Raw genomic sequence first — 21,361 nt, 5'->3', positions numbered from 1 at the left:
TCTAATTTTATCAATTCTCATTTATTTATTAGCAGCTGGAAAGCATTTGTAAGGAAAAGCTTTTCCTTATCCATGAGAGCTTTTTGGCTTGAAATAGAGTTCTTTCTATTACTCTAAGCAGAGTAAGTGCTTAGTTCTTTCTCTTTAATTGATGATTTCAAAGGACTTTGTTCCCAGGTTCCTGCTGGTGGTTATGGATGAATGTTGTTGTCTTTCTTTTTATTTTGTGTGTCATTATGAACCCATTTTAGAAAAACTCTTTATTGAATAATATGCATACAAAGATATATCAATCATTAATTTTTATATACTTAACATATTTCAGTCAGTACAATTATAATTTTATTGTTCACATTGTCCTGTATTAGACTGGTGAAGACACTTTCAGTTGGTCCTGAATCCTTTTGACACAACCCCATTAGTTTTGATAATTTGCTTTCTTTCAGGCACAGCAAGATATACCAGGCTTCTCTTATAAATAGCCTTTGCAAGGATGGAGTCATTCCCCCCCGCCGCCCCTGCCAAATTGTTCCTTCCCAGGGAGCATGGTATTGAGAGGCCATACTTTGCGTTTTAGCAGTGCTCCTTGCAATGAGTTGCCATTATGACTTTCATTTTTTTCTATTCTCTTTTTATTGAATGAAATATTCTTTAAATTATGTGGTGCTTTACAGTTTTCAAAAGTCTCACAGCCATAACTTCATATAATGTACAGGTTTACATTTCTCAAGAAAGTTTTTGCTGTCCTTTGTAGATCTCATTATCCTATATGAAAAATGTAATTGTCAACAGGAAAAATTATGTTCACAAATAATCTTTTCATTAAAAAAAAATGTGTAAAATTTCTAAAAAGTTTCTTCTGTAACACCACAATCAGCCCTCCATCCATGACTGTTAATATTTTTTTAATGCTGTCTTACATATAGAAAAAGCAGAATATATGTTTACTTCATTCTTTGCATTTAATTTCCAGTTTTCCATTAAAGGAGTTAGTGCCCCAGTTACTTCCAGGGGCATCCAGTGCAGCTGACCTGCTCCTGGGCTTCTTTGCTTCCTCTCTTGCTTTCTCTCTCTCTCTTCCTTTCATTTCTTCCTTCTTGTCCTTCCTTTCTTCATCTATTGTTAAGTGCCCTCTCATTTTGGTATTTTTATGAATGTGTTTTAATAAATTGTATTCATTTTTATTCTTTGTTGCTCAGATGGTCCCATCTCTGATCGGTAGGCATCCATTCATGTTGGCTTTTGTAGTTAATGACATAGCCCCATTAGTCTTTGATAGCCACTTAACTTTTAGCACAAAAGATATAAAACTGTTTCTAAACATCTTTTCTTCCTTTTCCTTCCAGCTTCTATACATACCAAGAGATTTTGTTTAAACAAATGTCTTTCTCTTAACCCTATAGAAACATGTTAACTTAAATATTTCTTTTCCTTTAACAATAGGGTATCGGCCACCACCATTTTCAGAAAAGTTCTTTCTAGTAGTAATTGAAAAGGACAGCAATAATTGCTCTATTCTCCACATGTGGCACCTTCATCTTAAATCCATACAGGCATGTTTAGGTAAGTAATTATATAACAATTTTATGTAGAGATAATGTGAGATAAATTCATTTTTACTGGACATGCTTTAGGTTGGTTAACTCTTTAAAATGATGATCCAGTGAACTGTAAATTGAATTGCTGAGTTGAAGTATATATATGCCAAACTTTTAATTATAGGGCCATAAATTGTTAATGAAGCAGGTTAATCTAAAAACAAACCAAATGGATGCATTAGACATATTGAATTATAAGTTTGATTGATTTTTAATTAGTATGTACTAAAGGTCTATTATGACTCTGTTCTAGATATCATGTCTTTATAAGTCAGTTTTGCCCATAAAATTAATATTATACTTTTTTGTTGATTAATACACACTATTATGACCAACCTTGATAGTATATTAAAAAGCAGAGACATTACTTTGCCAACAAAGGTCCGTCTAGTCAAGGCTATGGTTTTCCCATGGTCATGTATGGATGTGAGAGTTGGACTGTGAAGAAAGCTGATCGCCGAAGAATTGATGCTTTTGAACTGTGGTGTTGGAGAAGACTCTTGAGAGTCCGTTGGACTGCAAGGAGATCCAACCAGTCCATTGTAAAGGAGATCAATCCTGGGTGTTCATTGGAAGGACTGATGCTGAAGCTGAAACTGCAATACTTTGGCCACCTCATGCGACGAGTTGACTCACTGGAAAAGACTCTGATGCTGGGAAAGGTTGGGGGTGGGAGGAGAAGGGGACGACAAAGGATGAGATGGCTGGATGGCATCACCTACTCTGTGGGCATGAGTTTGAGTGAACTCCAGGAGTTGGTGATGGACAGGGAGGCCTGGCGTGCTGTGATTCATGGGGTTGCGGAGAGTTGGACACAACTGAGCGACTGAACTGAACTGATCATCTGATACTGTGCACATTTGCTGTAGCATCTCTAAAAGAAGCAGATTTGCTATTTAGAAAAATGTGATTCTGAAGTTCAGAAGGGTGGAACTGATTCTGTGGAATATTAGGAAATGCAGCAGTGATGAAAAAAAACATTTCAGCCACACTTTTGCCATTCATATTCATATTGATGTTTTTGCAAACCAGAAGATGTGTAATACGAAGTACAGAAATTGATTATGAATCTTTCTTTTTAAAACAAGCTTTGACTTTCTGAGACAGAATTTAAATGAATAACTGCATGGTTAGCCTTATCAAACTGAATCTGCCTTAAATTGATTAATCCAAAATTTTTGAGAATTTTGAAAATTGATGATTGTATAATTTTAATGATTTTATACATACTAGCTGGATGGCATCACTGACTCGATGGACATGAGTTTGAGTGAACTCAGGGAGTTGGTGATAGACAGGGAGGCCTGGCGTACTGTGATTCATAGGGTCGCAAAGAGTCGGACACGACTGAGCGACTGAACTGAACTGTACTGAACTGAAACATTACAGAAAAATACTAGTGTATATGTTTTTTGTTCCCTTGGTAATCAACATCATCATGTAACTGTGTAAATAGCAATTCTAATTGGGCCCTGAACTGGCATTGAGAAAGCCAAATGATTCAGTAGAACCTTTACCTATACCTGGTTGAACCTAATCCTCTTGTGGTAGGAGGAATCCCCAAATCTTTTCAAAGCCTTTGGAGTTAATTCTTGGCATAATGTGTTGTTCCACAGAAATGCAGTAGTAGAGGGATCTAAAATCTTGTCAGGAAGAGAATTTTATTTCTTTTTTTTAAATTGAGGTAACATTGGTTAATGGCATTATATGAGTTTCATGTGTACAACAGTTAATTTGACTTCTAATACACTACAGTTTCAGTTCAGTTCAGTCGCTCAGTCGTGTCTGACTCTCCGTGACCCCATGAATCACAGCACGCCAGGCCTCCCTGTCCATCACCAACTCCCGGAGTTCACTCAAACTCATGTCCACAGAGTCGGTGATGCCATCCAGCCATCTCATTCTCTGTCGTCCCCTTCTCTTCCCGCCCCCAACCTTTCCCAGCATCAGAGTCTTTTCCAGTGAGTCAACTCGTCGCATGAGGTGGCCAAAGTATTGCAGCTTCAGCTTTAGCATCAGTCCTTCCAATGAACACCCAGCATCGATCTCCCTTAGAATGGACTGGTTGAATCTCCTGGCGGTACAAGGGACTCTCAAGAGTCTTCTCCAACACCACAGTTCAAAAGCATCAATTCTTCGGCGATTGGCTTTCTTCACAGTCCAACTCTCACATCCATACATGACCACGGGAAAAACCATAGCCTTGACTAGACGGACCTTTGTTGGCAAAGTAATGTCTCTGCTTTTCAATATATTATCAAGGTTGGTCATAACTTTCCTTCCAAGGAGTAAGCGTCTTTTAATTTCATGACTGCAATCAGCATCCGCAGTGATTTTGGAGCCCCAAAAAATAAAGTCTGACACTGTTTCCATTGTTTCTCCATCTATTTCCCATGAAGTGATGGGACCAGATGCCATGATCTTTGTTTTCTGAATGTTGAGCTTCAAGCCAACCTTTTCACCTTCCTCTTTCACTTTCATCAAGAGGCTTTTGAGTTCCTCTTCACTTTCTGCCATAAGGGTGGTGTCATCTGCATATCTGAGTTTATTGATATTTCTCCCAGCGATCTTGATTCCAGCTTGTGCTTCTTCCAGCCCAGCGTTCCTCATGATGTACTCTGCATATAAGTTAAATAAGCAAGGTGACAATATACAGCCTTGACGCACTCCTTCTCCTATTTGGAACCAGTCTGTTGTTCCATGTACAGTTCTGACTGTTGCTTCCTGACCTGCATACAGGTTTCTCAAGAGGCAGGTCAGGTGGTCTGGTATTCCCATCTCTTTCAGAATGTTCCACAGTTTATTGTGATCCACACAGTCAAAGGCTTTGGCGTAGTCAGTGAAGCAGAATCACCACCAAAAGTCTGGTTTCCATCTGTCACCATAGAGTTGACTCCATTTACCGGTTTCACCCCCTCCCCTCACAGACACACACCCTTTTTCCCCTCTGGTGACTGCCAATCTGTTCTCTGTTTCTGTGTTAGTCTTTGTTTTGTTTGTTCATTTATTACTTAAAAAAAATATTCCACATATGAGTGAAACCATGTGGTATTTGTGTTTTTCCATCTGATTTATTTCACTTACATAATACCCTCAAGGAAGAGAATTCTTAACCTACCAGAAAATATAGTATTTTCTCGAGATGGGCAGAGAGGGTGAGATGAACATACAAATATAATAAATAAATGTTGCAGAGTATCTCATACATGTCGCAGAAGCACAAATAACTGAATCTGCTTAGAGATTTTTCACTTCACCTGAATGTGAAAGCCAGAAACTTTTTAAACAAAGATCAAGATCACTGTGCTTACAAAGCCATTCAACTAGTACTGTCTGAAGTTTGTTTGGAACTTTCCTGTGTTCTTGAAATCATGTTTATTGTTTCTGTTTCAGCATTTGATAGTTGATAGGCTGGTATTTTAGTGTCTTCTTTGCCACTAGCTAATTATAGGGGCTTAGGAAAATCATTAAGCTCTCCAAGTTTAAATTTCTTCGTCTCTTAAGTGAGTCAGTACCTTGTTATTTGTCAGTTTGATTTATGATCTGTCTCTTTCAGAAACACCTCGGCTGCTTATTAATTCAGATTTCTGGACTCTACCTTAGAACAACTGAGTCAGTGTTTCTGTGTTTAGGCCTGAGAATCTTCATGTTAAAGCGTCCTCAAGTTTTTGATGTGTCTTCAAGGTTGAAAACAGTGAAACTAGGGAACTTAAGTTTTATTTCCCTATATCTTACATGTTGTGCTTCTTCAGTGACAGTATCCCTGTGATGTAATTGATGATGCTAAGAAAGGGTAAAATAGTTTAAGAAAATTCTCTCAAGGAACATTTTAAACTTGATCTTGTCTCCAGAACACTTTGAAGAAACTATATTTCTTATATTATAACAAAGTATTGTTCTAGTTCACGTACACAGTGATGATAGTAATGTATTTCATAATTTGTTTTCAAAGCTAAAGCTTCAGAAGGTGTTTCATCAGAGCGTCTACTTTCAGTCCCTGGACAGAAGCATGTAGACTCTTCTCCAGAAACCTCTCCTAGCGTGAGCCCCATGTCACATTCCTCATCAATTGCCAACCTTCAAACTGCTAGTAAACTGATTCTGAGTTCTAGATTGGTATATAGCCAACCTCTTGATCTCCCAGTAGGAGTTGAAGTAATAAGAGCAACACCTTCAGCAGGTAAGATGTTAAAACTGGACACTTGTAGCTCAGAGCAGTCTTCAGTGCATAGGACGGATGAACTCTTCTGAAACAGGTGTAAAGTTGACACTAAAAGTTTTGTTTTCTAACAGACTCACAGACTTAGAAAATGAACTTACGATTACTAGTTGGTGGGGAGGATGGAGGACGGGATAGTTAGGGAGTGTGGGCTGGACATGTACACACTGCTGTATTTAAAATGGATAACCAGCGAGATCCTACTGCATAGCACAGGGAACTCTGCTCAGTGTTATATGGCAGCCTGTATGGGAGGAGAGTTTGGGGGAGAATGAATACATGTATATATATGGCTGAGCTCCTTTGCTATCCACCTGAAACTATCACAACATTGTTAACTAGCTATGAAAAGTAAAAGAAAGTGAAAGTGTTAGTCTTTCAGTCATGTCCAACTCTTTGTGACCCCATAGACTGTAGCCCGCCAGGCTTCTCTGTCTATGGAATTCCCCAGGCAAGAATATTGGATTGGGTAGCCATTTTCTTCTCCAGAGGTCTTCCTGACCCAGGGATCAAACCCACATCTCCTGCATTGCAGGCAGATTCTATACTGTCTGAGACACCATTGCAGTATAAAATAAAAAAAAGAAAGATTTGTTTTCTACTAATGATGCATCTTTTTAGAAACATGTATATATTAGAAATTACTTCCTGTGATAAATATCATCAGCTTGTCAGATTATGATGTGATTATTTTAATGCAAGGTTTCTTGCCTGCACTGTGGTTTCCAAGGAAGTCTCCAGACAAGAATACTGGAGTGGGTACCCATTCATTCCCTTCAGGGGATCTTCCTGACCCAGGGATCAAACCCACTTCTCCTGCATTGAAGGCAGATTCTTTACCATCTGAGCTACCAGGGAAGCCCCCTATAAATAGGAATACTGTGATAGCAAAATTGCAAAGAACATATATGTTCATATATGAATTATTGAAGCTTTTTTTTTTTTAAAAGCTTCATCCACGTGCTATTATTAAGTATGTTTGAACAGGAGTTGGCAAATACTTTGGAGGGAAAATACAGGATACAAGTTTATAGTTTGGTTTGCCTAAAGTGATACTGACTTTAGCAAGGTGGATAAAATAGTTCAGAGAGCAGGACTGACATCTGAGTTTAAAATGATCTGTCACTTGTGGAATTTGTGGTTGAGGAGTTCCTAGAATAATGTTTTTGAAGAATCAAAATCAGAGGTTCAAGACTACTCCAGTTACTGGTGAATGATTTTGAGTATGAGATTGTCTTACTCATCCCTAACACAGGGCTTGAATTAGAGTTGGAAAGACCATGTTAAGAGTTTACTCTGGGCTTTTGTGGCAGGTGCAGATTTAGGTCAGCTTTTGAAACTTTCAAAGTATTTGGAAAGTTTAGGATATACTCAGATATGTTTATTAGAATTAGTAATGATAAATTCTGTTTTGCAGGGACTTTATAAAATGCTTTCAAACATTTTACTGGACAGTAACACTCCAAGGGAAGTAGTAACATAATCCCCATTAGATAGGTAGAACAGGCTCAGATGTTTAACTGACTTTCCCACTGTTAGGAAGGCATTGATAGACTGGAACTTGAATCCAGGCTTTCTGATTTCAATCTTAATCACTGTTACCCATCATGTTATAGTTGACAATAAATGGGAAGTGTTAATCTTTTGGCCATCAGGAATAAATATGATCGTTCTAGTTTAGTGTTAGGAGAGCATGAATTAAACCTGTGAAATCTAATAGACATTAGGTGAGATCTAATGTCTATTTGGTTGACTGAAAGCATTTGGTGGAGTAGATCTAGTGTCTGGATTATTTGAGGGCCAGTTAGAGGAATTTGAAGGGCAAATTCTAATGACTGTTAATGTATTTATGATGAAAGTGATAAACGATATAGCATGAAGGTCCAGTGAAGTGTGTGTGTTAAAGATGTAATTTATAGCAGATAACAGGTTTATTGATTGATTAAACTTTGACTTGTTTAATTTATTTTGAGTTTTATTTTAATGAAATATTTGATTTAGTAAGGGATTACAGAGTTATTCTGAACAAGCTCATAGTGGATTTGAATTAATCACATCTAGACTTTGAGTATTAGCATATTATTTTGTGATTCTCTTATTATGATGACCTACTTTTTCTTTTTAAAGGCCATCTGAGTTCCTCTTCAATTTATCCAGTGTGCCTTGCACCTTATTTAGTTGTTACAACTTGTTCTGACAATAAAGTACGCTTCTGGAAATGTTGTATGGAAACCAACCTACAGTGTAAAAATGATGAGAAGGAAACCTATCATTGGAGAAGATGGCCCTTGATGAACGATGAAGGAGAAGATAATAGCAGTACAGTGAGCATCGTGGGAAGACCAGTTGCTGTTAGCTGTTCATACACGGGTCGCCTTGCAGTGGCTTACAAACAACCGATCCACCACAATGGTTTTGTTTCTAAAGAATTTTCCATGCATGTTTGCATTTTCGAATGTGAATCTACAGGAGGGTCAGAATGGGTTTTAGAACAAACAATTCATCTTGATGATTTGGTTAAAGTTGGGAGTGTACTTGATTCAAGGGTCAGTGTTGACAGTAATCTCTTTGTGTATAGCAAATCAGATGCACTTTTAAGCAAGGATAGATACCTTATTCCGAATATCAAACATTTAGTACATTTGGACTGGGTATCAAAAGAAGATGGTTCCCACATTCTCACAGTGGGGGTTGGTGCTAATATCTTCATGTATGGGCGGCTTTCAGGAATTGTGACTGAGCAAACCAATAGTAAGGATGGAGTAGCTGTCATTACTTTACCGCTAGGTGGAAGTATCAAGCAAGGAGTTAGGTCACGATGGGTTCTTCTAAGATCTATAGACTTAGTGTCCTCTGTTGATGGTACGCCTTCATTGCCTGTCTCTCTCTCTTGGGTAAGAGATGGGATCTTGGTGGTAGGAATGGATTGTGAAATGCATGTATATGCACAGTGGAAGCACGCTGTCAGATTTGGAGACGTTGACACTGATGGTTCTGATGCAGACGAGACAGCAATACAAGATCATTCTGCCTTTAAATCTAGCATGTTGTCAAGAAAAAGTACTGTTGAAGGAACAGCTATTGCTGATGATGTTTTTTGTTCACCAACTGTCATTCAAGATGGTGGCTTATTTGAAGCTGCACATGTCCTTTCCCCTACTCTCCCGCAGTATCATCCCACCCAGCTGTTGGAATTGATGGATTTAGGGAAAGTTCGTAGGGCCAAAGCTATTCTCTCTCATTTAGTAAAATGCATTGCAGGAGAAGTTGCAATCGTTAGAGACACTGATGCTGGGGAAGGAACTAAGCGACACCTCTCTCGAACCATTAGTGTAAGTGGCAGTACAGCAAAGGACACAGTCACCATCGGCAAAGACGGTGCTCGAGATTACACTGAGATAGATTCCATTCCTCCACTACCTCTGTATGCACTGCTTGCCGCCGATCAAGAGACAAGCTACAGAGCTTCAGAAGAAGGTACCAAAGTACCACAGAGCTGTGAGGATCATGCGGAAAGTCAGCCAGAGGGCCAGTACTCAGAGCTGTTCCAAATCCAGGATATAACAACGGATGATATCGACTTAGAGCCAGAAAAAAGAGACAGCACATCGAGAGTCATAAATCTTTCTCAATATGGACCAGCTTACTTTGGCCAAGAACATGCTAGGGTACTTTCTAGTCATCTCATGCATTCAAGTCTACCAGGCCTTACCCGTTTGGAGCAGATGTTCCTTGTAGCTTTGGCTGACACAGTGGCTACCACCAGTACTGAGCTTGATGAAAACAGAGATAAGAGTTACTCAGGTAAATACTCTCACTAAAAATTTATAAAGTTGTCGTCAATAGAATGGTCTGTGTTATTTATATAATAACTCACGTATTAAATTGCAATCTTTCTTTAAACCTTACAGGGAAATGTCCTCTCTAGTTGACAGTTACTATTACATAATATGATCAGTTATGAAAGAAAACACAATTTGGGTAGACTCTGACTTATGCTTGTAACTTTATGTATTTGTGGTATCTCTGTGCATCCTCACATGAGTTTTTATCCTGAAACTCTTATATCATTTTGGACATACAGTCTCATTTTTTTTTTTTAGCAGATTGAGTCCAATGGTTTATTTTTATTTTGCTTTTAGTGATAAAAATGGCCCACTTGTTAATTTTACTGTTGAACCACCAGGTTTGTAAGGAGCAACCCCCCCAACTCCCCCGGCACAACTTGTTCATCTTCACATTTCTAGGTACAAATAATTTTTTTATAATCACCTAATTTTCTCCAAAAAGTCTTGAGAAAGAGGTTTTCATACATTTTAATGTAACGTGTGTCTTGCTTAATTCATTCTGTAACCAGAAAAATTTTGGCTACCTTCTGAAACTAGATTCCATTCTTTTTTATGCAGATAGTTGAAGGTAATGGTGTTGATTCTAAATGATGACATTAGCAAAGGAAACCGAAAATGATTGATCATTCATTCAGTAAATACCGTGGAGGAGTGAACAATTGCTATTTGCCAGGAGCTTCATGTACTTTATCATATTTAATTATCACAACAAACAGTGGCTAGTAGGTAGCCACTGTTATACTTGATTTTTTTAGATGAAGACACTGAGAGATTCAGGAACATATAAGATCTCATAGATAGTAAATGGCAGAACTGGGGTTCAGATGTGAATAAATCGTTGCCTCCAAGCCTGTACTCTTTTAATTATTTCACAAGATTTGTAAGTTTGAGGAAAAAAGTCTGTTCCTCAAAGCTACCTGGAATATTTCTCTTCATATAGACTTATGCCCTTGTAATGTATCTCCAAATTTTTTTGTATATTAAAATAACTAGTGACTTTTAGAGGATTTTGCCTATGACTTATTTTATAACTCTAGTAATTAAAAAGTTTTGAATCATTATGAGGTTGTGTGCAGTAGAGCAGGATTCTTCCCAGAAGAACCTTAAGCCTTTGTTGCAAACTTAATATTTATTAGTATATATTAGAGATTTTACTCTGAGGTATTAAGAAAATAGCTATGTCATAATCTGTGAAAAATAGTTTAAATTTTCCGATATGAAACTGTATCGTTAGTTAGGTAATATAAAAATGGTTCCTCCTATCACAGACTTTCATGAGGTAGATAAGGCAGGAATGAATGTCTCCATTTCACAGGTGGGAAACTGAAGCTCAGAGATTAAATAGTAACTTATCTCAGTTGATGGATTCTAAGTAAATGAATCCCTCCATTGTACAGGTGAGACAACCTAGAGGTATTCTGGACTCAGCTTTCTCTCACGCCCCAGTCGAGTCCATTGTCATATGCTGTTAGTTCTACTGTGTGGAGACTCCAGACATTTCTCATCACCTCTCCTCTTACCACTCTGGTCCAAGTTACTGTTGCATCCTGCCTAATTATTGACAAAACCTCCTAAAACTGGTTCATTCATGTTACCTCAGTCTGTCCCTCACATGGAAACTAGTGATTGTTTTAAAACAAAAATCACCTTAAATATCTCCTCTGCTCAACAAACACTGGTGGCTTCCCATCTCACTTTAGAAAAAAAGCCAAGTCCTTCAGTGGTCTGCAAGGCTGCAGGTGATCTGTATTCACATCACTGTACTTCAGTGGCTTCCCTGCTGTCCTACAAAAACACCAGGCACAGTTGTCTCAGCATCTTTGTATATACTATTTCCCCTGCACAGAGTACTTGGTTTCCATATTTAGGCACCCTTCATTCCCTGACCACCTCAGATTTGCGCTGAAATATCATCTTGGTGGAAAGTTCTTCCCTGGTTGCATATAAAATAGAACCCTCTCACTCCAGCACTCCCTTTTCTCCCAGTCCAGCTTTATTTCTCTCTGTAGCATTAATTTTCCACTAGACACATTACTTCTTTGTTGTTTGTCCCTGTCTGCTAAGATGTAAACACCCTGGAAGTAGGGACCTTGCCTTATTCCTGCCAAATCTGCAGTACCTAAACTGTGCCTCTGATGTAACAGATGCTTAATTTGTTGAATGGATACATGAATGAGTGTATGAACAAATACAATTAATGGGAAGTAGAGCTGGAACTTTGACAGTTTAAAATGTTTTATTTTCTTCAAGAAAATATTTGATTCAGTACTCTTGAGTACTTCCTAAGTAGCAGTTACTGGCCTAGGTGCTGTTAGTATTTTTCTGTTGCTTTTATCCAACGGTGGCTGTAATTTTGAGTAAACTTATCATGCTTTCATACCTCTGCCTAACTTTTGACTAAGAGCAAATTTGTGAAATCAGAATTGGAGTTCAACCTTAACTTGGTAACACTAGCCTGAGGAGTCAAATTTCAAATATGGATAGTAATGTATTTCATTTGAGCTAACCAATCTAGAAAATATTACCTATTATATAATAAATAATTTTACTTTATTGTGTAATTCCTAGTTTTTGAAATAGGAAAAATTCACATAGGAAGTATTTTTAAAAATTATACCTAACTAGCTATAACTTTTATTGGATTTCAAGATTTCTTTCCTTTTCATTTATTATGAGTAGCTCTAAGTACTATTATTACCTGTACTGATAGGTGCTTATAGTTTTCTCAAATTTTTTCTTTTGACAATTTTATTATATACATGTACTTATTGAGAAGCTATATGTATTGATAAAGATATTGAAGTGTTCAGAAAGGAATACACTAAAAATATGTATTTTTTGTAAGTTAGTATTTATTGTTTATTTTCTAATTTCCCATTGGTTTGTGACCTGTTGCATTCCTTTTTCCTTAAATTTATTTCCTCTTTAAAGGAAGAGACACATTGGATGAGTGTGGTTTACGGTACTTACTGGCAATGCGCTTGCACACTTGCCTTTTAACATCGCTGCCTCCTTTATACCGAGTACAGCTACTTCATCAAGGTATTGTTTGAACCTTTGTGCAACTTTTATTTCATATTGAAGTGGTTGGTATATTCACTGTTGTGTATAAATGTTAGATAAATCATCACATGCATACCCCTCACTTAGATCTTCCTGTCACAGGGTACCCACTTACCCTTTTACTGAGTTATTTTTCAGCTGTACTCTGTGACTTGCTCATCTGTCTCAGTTTCTCAGACTTCAGTCATCAGAAGTCATAGTAGTTTAGGAGTAAACTGGGTAGTCTGGTCTTATAGCCTAAAGTGGTCCTGAATTTCTGTGATATCAGATACCCTTTCTTTAAAAATTTTACCCTATGCATTGTTATTTATGTTTATTTTATCTTTTTAAAATTTTAATTGGAGGCTAATTACTTTACAATATTGTATTGGTTTTGCCATACATTGACATGAATCCGCCCCGGGTGTACGTGTTTTCCCCATCTTGAACCCCCCTCCCACCTCACTATAAGCATTATGTTCTAAGTTACTTACTCACAACTAAAGCCGATGTTTCAGGAGTATCTGCCATATAGTAACCCAGTAGATTTGCATACTTCCAGCACACTGCCACATACTCTGATTTGAGATATATAGATTTATATCAGCCCCCTAACTTAGAGATTAAAAAATCAAAACTATAGAGTTTAAAGTGACCTGGCAAGATATAGGCTGTTTATTATTAGAGTTTGAATTAGAATTCCAGTGTAGTGGGCTGTGTCCCTTTTGAAACCAGCATCTTGGATACAGCCCTATAAAATATGCTTTAGTATTGTAGGACCTAGAATATCAGGCTTTATAGTTCATTATTCTTACCCATAGTACTTACCCTTTACCGTCAATAAATACGTTTTGAAAATATGATTCTAACAGCTGTCTGATAGTCTATCATGTTTTAAAACTATAATTCATTTATCCTTTAATTTTTTTCTAAAAATAAAAATTTTGCTGTTTTTTCCTTAAATTATCATGCTACTGAATGACCTTACAACTTTACATGTAAATATTCATATATATCTAATTACTTCCTCAAATTAGTTTTCTAGTGGTGAAACTACTGAATCAAAGGACTTGAAAATTCTTAACACTTGATAAGTATTGCTACTCTCAGAAAGACTGTGCTAACTTAAATTCCCAGAACCAATGTTAATGATGCCAAAACTCAACTCATTGCAGTACTTGATATTATCATTTAGAACAATCTATGCCATTTGGAATAGGTTATAAAATGGAATCTCAAATTTTAGTTTTAATATTTTAAATTTTAGTTTTAAATGATGGTCAGATGGTACTGAATCACTTAATGACAATTATGTACATTGCCTAAGGAGACTTAAAACACCTCAGATTCCTAAAGCTTTGTCAAATTCCATTTACCCTTTAGTACACTTAAAACACTGGAGATGAGAAAAGTGACTGGTATTGTTGGTGATGGTCTGGGGAACAGTTTTCAGGGAAAAACTTAAGTAGCTAGTTGTTGTTCAGTTGCTAAGTCGTATTTTGACTCTTGCCCTGTGAACTGCAGCACACCAGGCTTCCCCATCCTTCACTATCTCCCAGAGTTTGCTCAAACTCATGTCCCTTGAGTTGGTGATGCCATTCAGCCATCTCATCCTCAGTTCCTCCCTTCTCCTCCTTCCCTTAATCTTTCCCAGCATCAGGGTCTGAGTAGCTAGTAGACAAGCAGAGAAGAACAAAGATATATTGCAAAGAATAGCCTGACGTTGGTAGACAAAAATAAGTGCCTGTTGGTGTGCCTGGTTTTTCCTTAATACCTTTTTCCACTTCTAATAGTTAGGTTTCCAAATACAGTCACTGCTCTCTTAATCTTATTTTTGAACCAGTTTCATCTGACATGCCCGTGTATATTTTGGTTTCCTTTTAGTTATATAAAAAATTTAATCAATGAAATTCATTTAAGGGTATAGGGTATATTTTATATTGTTATTTTATATTAAAATGTTTATGTCAGCAAAAGTATGCATTTTGCATTGGCTTATAATAGCAATTTCTAAATCAGTGTCAATTTTTTTATAGTTATTTCATACACTGACTATTTCTTAAACCAGACAGATTTGGTGGTGGTGGTGGTTTTGTTGCTAAGTCATGTCCAACTCTTGTGAACCCATGGACTGCAGCCTGCTAGGCTCCTCTGTCCATGGGATTATCTAGGCAAGAATCCTGGAGTGGGTTGCCATTTCCTTCTCCCAGGAATCTTCCTGACTCAGGAATCGAACCCAGATCTCCTGCATTGTAGGCAGATTCTTTACCAACTGAGCTGTGAGGAAAGCCCCAGACAGATTTAAATGGAGAATTAATCTGCATTTTAGGGTCTGACAAAGTACAAATTGATGTTTTTAAGTTTTGTTCATTTTCCTCTACATTCATAGTGACAGTTAAGGCTTTTGCATTGATTTTGTGATATGATTTCAAACACAGTTGTATATAAATGTTAGCAATGAGAAATAGTGTTGAGAATCCTGTGTTGTAATGTGACTATCAGCCTGTCCTTGGTCTCAGGCATTTCTTTGTTTCCAAAGGGATTCTTCCGGATGGCTGATTTGACTATCTGGGCTGCTTTCCTGGGATCCTCAGGGTTCTTCCTGGTAGCATTCTCACTGTCTCACATCACTCTGTGGTTCACTTCTGTCATGTTTCTTTTTCACCTGCTCTAAGTGGAGTAAAACCAGTCATTCAGCTGTTGACAGACTCATGGAGGGTGTCACTAAATCCATTTTGTTTCCTCTAATACAGTGTAGATCCCTGTCAGTTTTTTCTTATCAGGGCAAAAAGAAGTATTCGCTGTATACCATCAGTAATTAGGCAGCTTTAAACTTTTTTTTTTAAAGGAGACACCGAAGACAGAGGAATGTGCCTCCTAACAGTTCTTCCCTGGGGCTGTCCTTAAGGTTAGAGTTTGCTTTCAGGTAATAAGCATAGCTTCTTGGCCAGAGGGATGAATAGGGCAGTTTTCAGTGTCCAGTAGTGATGGATATGGTCTGCAAGCAGGTGGCACTATAAAATGAGACCTACATGTTCATGGAGCATATAGACTTGACCAGACCTTTTATTCTTGGTTGGTTTGGTATATGTGCAAACATATGAATGGCTCAATATTCAAATATCTTTCTTTCTAGTGATTAGGTTTTAATGTTTCCATTCTTCCAACAAATACATTTCAGAAAAAGATTTTGGTTTTGTGTTTCCTGTGAGTGATCTTGTATTTAGATACTTATACTATAAAAGTCTGAATGAAGAAATCCTTTCATACTTTTTTTTTCTGCTTGAAAATTCTTTCCAGGAGGAATAAATACATGAGTATGTAGAAAATTATTTTTGTTTGTTTTGATAGGGTTCTGATGCTTATTATTTTGTGTTTCTAATTTAGGTGTATCTACTTGCCATTTTGCCTGGGCTTTTCATTCTGAGGCTGAGGAGGAGCTGATTAATATGATTCCAGCAATTCAGAGAGGGGACCCTCAGTGGTCTGAGTTGAGAGCTATGGGAATAGGTTGGTGGGTCAGGAATATCAACACTCTTCGAAGATGCATTGAAAAGGTAAGTGTATGTCATTGCATTTTGGAGTTAAGTCTTTTCTTACAGCATAAAAGATATCTTCCAGAAAACCTGTGGTGAGGGATTCATCTGTACATCTTGAGATCTTGAGAACTTCTTAAATAAAAATTTTTGGACATTTCTGAATCTTAACCTTTATAAACTCTCCATTCAGTATAGTAGTCTTTTGCCATATAGACTAAGTATATAATACTTATGAAATATAGTATCTTCTGCTGTCAGTTGAGATGTGTCCTGGTTTAGGAAAATACAAACTGTATGTCAGTTATATACATTAGATAGAAAAAACATTGTTTTTGTAAAACAGATTCTCTGCATGGCTAGGTTAATACATAACAAACTTCCTTTGCACATTTAAAATACCATTCAAGAAGTTTTGATTTGTGGCACTTGAGGAAGATACCTATGGCAGCAAATGAAACATGCTGTAAATTTTAAGATGGGTTTTTGAAATCAGTTTTCTAGTAGAAAAAAAAAGTTAAAAATTTTTTATCAGAATCTGAAAGTTATTTCAGTGTTGGTAGAAACTAACCATGACTGAGCACTTTTTGTGTACCAGGCTTGGTTCTAGTTGCTTTTCATAAATGATTTCATGTTATCTTCTCATTGGCTGCATGTTACTATCTTGATTTTTCACCTGATAGAACTGCAACTCAGAGAGGTTGGGTAACCAGTTCACTGAAGTTCTCAGAAGTACAATTCATGATACATTTGTGGAGTATGAATTCATTTCTTTCAAGAGGAATTTACTCCTCTAAAGTAGTAGTTCTCAAATTTTAGTGTCTGAAGAATCACCTGGCAAACTAATTTGAAACACACATCCCTCACTTCCACTCTCAGAAATTTGTTTTGTTTTGATTTTTGGCCGCACTGTATGGTTTGGGGTAGTTAATTCCCAGACCAGGGATTGAACCTGTGTCCTCGGCAGTGAAAGTGGCGAATCCTAAGCACTGGACAACCAGAGACGTCCCCGTTAAATTTTTTCCATATCCTGAAGCAAAGGAAAAAGAAGAGATCATATTTTCTCTGAAATGTTCAGATGTTGCCTACAAAGTCTCTTTAGTTTTTTATCAATAGTGTGTTTTGTCATTATAGAGTATTTCTTATAATATGTATAATTAATTTCCGCAAGTAATTTATCTCTTAAAATTCAATCAAAAGGATATGTAATATTTTTTCTCTTGAAATGTATGTTATAAATCATTAACTGAAGATGAATAAAAATTCTTGTAAAAATTATTAAATATTGAAGTAGTAAAATAATTGAAGGCAGAGAAAATGCTTAAAAAGGGGAAAGAGAAATAAAAGCATTCAAAGTAAAGCATTTTTGTGATGTGACTTTTAGATCACATGTCTCTCCCATGCCTTGGTAGCTTTCTACTCTACCATCAGGCAGTGCTAGCTGAAAATACGTTGTTTTTTATCCTTATGCTTCTTAACTTCCGTTCATTTCAGTTCAGTCGCTCGGTCGTGTCCAATTTACCACTATCTGGTTTCTAATATCTTTTGCACCCCTTATTTACTGTGTGACCTTAAGTAATTCGGTTAACCTCTCTGTGTCTCAGTTGCCTTGTGTAAAATGGGGATAGTAATAGTACTTCTTGGATCATGGTGATTCAGTAAGACAAATGAAAGGTGCCCGGTACATGGTAAGTAGTCAGTAAATACTAGTTGCTGTTACTGTTTTTATTGTAATTACAGGTATGCCAAGGGTTGTCTCTAGGAGCATGTGTTATAAGCTACTGGAGATTGTGGAAGAGAGTCAGTTCTTCCCATCTTCATAGTTTCTGTCAGCCATGGAAGTAGTAGGGAGACATTAATTGTTGTAATTCTTTTATCAAATAGTTAATTCAGTATAATTTTTTATTGACCATTTAGGTTGCCAAAGCTTCTTTTCAACGTAACAATGATGCCTTGGATGCTGCATTATTCTACCTTTCAATGAAGAAGAAAGCAGTTGTGTGGGGTCTGTTTAGGTAAATTGCTTCAACACTTAATACGATTTAATGGAATGACGATTGTGCTGTGAATCGAAGATGTAACACTTTTGAAAGTACTTGGATAAATCAGTTTCCTTATTTGTGCCTTGGTTCCTTTATTTGAGAAAAATAAGCACCGTATTATTTGAGCTTAACTAAAGAGTGGGATATTGTTAAAAATAAGTTGATGAAAACAATTGGGAAAATAGAGTGCTCTTGCTTCCTACTTACGTGTATGTATTTTGAGTTTTCTCCTTATTAGAAGAAATGAAGTGAAGCTTGATAACAAATACATCTCACTGAAGTTGTTGTTGTTCTTTTTTTAGCTGGCTGTTTGAGATTTTCATTGTCTATTTTCATATATTCTGTAAAGGATTAAATATTTGAAATTTGGTTTAACCACTTATGTTTGTACTCTGGTACCCAGGTCACAGCATGATGAAAAAATGACAACATTTTTCAGCCACAACTTTAATGAAGATAGATGGCGTAAAGCTGCTTTGAAAAATGCTTTCTCTTTGCTTGGCAAACAACGCTTTGAACAATCTGCTGCTTTTTTCTTGCTAGCTGGTTCATTGAAAGATGCCATTGAGGTATGATTGAGAAAATGTGCTCTGAAATACCTGTAAGAGCTTGGAGACCTGGTAATGTTTGGTCATGTGTTTGTAAGGATAGAGGGTAGAGAATAAACACAGAGGTTACTAACTTAAATAGTGGCACTGTGACAGTGGAATTATAAACAGATGCAAGTGAGAAGCATAAATGAGACATTTTATATAGAAAATACTGCATTTCAAGGTAAGTATATGCATTTCAGTTATAAATATATAGAAAAAATGGTTTATGAATATCTTCTTCCTGGCCATCTTGTGATTCTAAACTATTCAAAGTATGCACAGGTCAGAGTACACTTACTTGGTATAGACAGGCAGATATTTTAAGTTCTTTTTTGTCTAAATGAAATTCATAGCTAAAGAACTGAGATCACAGTTTGTACTGTTTTGTAATGTAGTCATTTTAGATATTGGAGGGTGAGTGGGAAGAGGTGAAACTTTGCATTTTTGGATATAGAATCTTGATAGCTGATTAAGAGAGTAATTACAAATATTTCTATTTATGAGATATTCTTTTTAAGATATCAGTTATAATGAATAATCCAAACAGGTGAAGGAAAAATGTAGTTGGAAATAATACATCATAGAAAATATCCAACAAAGTGAAAGTACTCTATGTATAGAATTAGTCCTATTTTCAAAATTATCTGAAGGTGTGTAATTTTTCAAAATAAAAAATATTTATAATTTTCAAATGGGAAGTTTAGCCTAGAAAATACTCAGGCAGGAAGAGAAATATTGATTGAGATGCTCATATTGCCTGAAGGACCTCAAATTACCAGATGAGTAGTTACTTTAGAATACAAACCTCAAGAGAGAGTAAGAATAGCGTATGTAGCTTTATTTCTTAAGCTACTTGCTATGTAAATAGAAGATTCTTTTAAAATAGTAATAATTGTGTTTTTATATGGGAATATATTTGGAAATTAAGAGGAACTGATTATATAAAGTCAAATATCACAGGTGTTATTTAATTTAAAAATGAACCTTGTATAAATTAATCCAAGTCTGAGACGGTACTGATATACCTTCTTTTATGCTTATTTTATAAATGAACTTTCTAGGTTGGAAGCTACTAAGTTCTAGTTTTTAAATTTCTTGCTATTTCTTAATCACTAATAGTGGATAATTTCAGGAGTTCAGTGGGATATTTCATATCTTTAAATAATTATCATTAAATAAGTATTTCTTAATATTTAAATTTATAGGTATGTCTTGAAAAAATGGAAGATATCCAGCTGGCCATGGTAATTGCCCGGTTATATGAATCTGATTTTGAGACTTCTTCCACTTATCTGTCCATCCTAAATCAGAAGATTTTGGGTTGCCAAAAGGATGGCTCAGGATTCGATTGTGAAAGATTACATCCTGATCCTTTCCTCCGTAGTCTTGCTTACTGGGTAATGAAAGATTACACCCGAGCATTGGACACGTTATTAGAACAGACACCGAAGGAGGGTGATGAACATCAAGGTAGGGCATATTGTGGGTTTCTCTTTTTTAAAAGTCAGTTTCTGAACTAATGCTCACTTAGATAATACGCACACACACACAGACATACACATAACTCATCGTTGCCAGATTTACTTTTCAGCTTTGAGAAATCAGTATCAAAATTTTTTATGTGTCTAGAGGTTCAGTCACTTACTCCGTGTAATTGAATCTGGCATTTTGTTATCATAATTTTAGTAGTACTAAGAAGACCACACACGTTTTTACTCTCATAGCTATATATCAAGGTATATAAGACTACCATACTATTCTAATTTCATATATATTAAAGTGAAGCATACAGAATGTTCCCACATTACATAGCTCTTTCCATGTATCATAATAGCCAGTTTTCTAAAAAAGTGTATATTTTGGTTGTTACACATAGTTGGTATGATGTATGGGCCTACAAAAACTTTATTCTTGTGTGATGAACTTTGTTTTACTCTTAGTTATCGCAAATAATTTAGATTCCTAGAAGCATTTGGAAGGTATCTATTACCATTGTTTGCAGTAACCATAAAAATGGAACATTTTTAAGTATTCGTCAAGAGAATAGTTAAATAAATTATAATGTATCCATACTGTAGAAACAGTGTGCTGTTAAAAGTGAGGTAAGTGAGGTAGAGTGATGTATTAATGTATGTTGTATTCAGTGAAAAAAGTAAGGTATAGAACAGTATGGTCCTGTATTAAAGTTTTTCTTTCTAACTTACTTCACTCTGTATAATAGGCTCCAGTTTCATCCACCTCATTAGAACTGATTCAAATGTTTTCTTTTTAATGGCTGAGTAATATTCCATGGAATTTAGAAAGATGCTAACGATGACCCTATATGAGAGACAGCAAAAGAGACACAGATGTATAGAACAGTCTTTTGGACTCTGTGGGAGAAGGCAAGGGTGGGATGATTTGAGAGAATAGTATTGAAACATGTATATTATCATGTGTGAAACAGATCACCAGTCCAGGTCTGATGCATGAGACAGGGTGCT

General features: G+C 36.4%; 1 protein-coding gene across 1 annotated transcript in view; it reads left to right on the top strand.

The window, feature by feature from the left end:
• The window catches only part of DMXL2 (Dmx like 2), a 163,820-nt gene that overhangs the window by 102,920 nt on the left and 39,539 nt on the right, over positions 1-21,361 (top strand). Inside the window, exons 16-23 of the mRNA XM_055436246.2 lie at positions 1,444-1,563; positions 5,551-5,778; positions 7,945-9,621; positions 12,597-12,707; positions 16,095-16,264; positions 18,161-18,258; positions 18,689-18,854; positions 20,084-20,348. Coding sequence (XP_055292221.2) covers positions 1,444-1,563; positions 5,551-5,778; positions 7,945-9,621; positions 12,597-12,707; positions 16,095-16,264; positions 18,161-18,258; positions 18,689-18,854; positions 20,084-20,348 — 2,835 coding nt within the window. The remainder of the gene's footprint in view (positions 1-1,443; positions 1,564-5,550; positions 5,779-7,944; positions 9,622-12,596; positions 12,708-16,094; positions 16,265-18,160; positions 18,259-18,688; positions 18,855-20,083; positions 20,349-21,361) is intronic.

Source organism: Moschus berezovskii, chromosome 9 (genome assembly GCF_049115385.1).
Source record: "Moschus berezovskii isolate FMDL1 chromosome 9, NW_MosBer_1.0, whole genome shotgun sequence".
Lineage (NCBI taxonomy): Eukaryota > Metazoa > Chordata > Mammalia > Artiodactyla > Moschidae > Moschus > Moschus berezovskii.
This window is presented reverse-complemented; position numbering and strand designations above follow the sequence as displayed.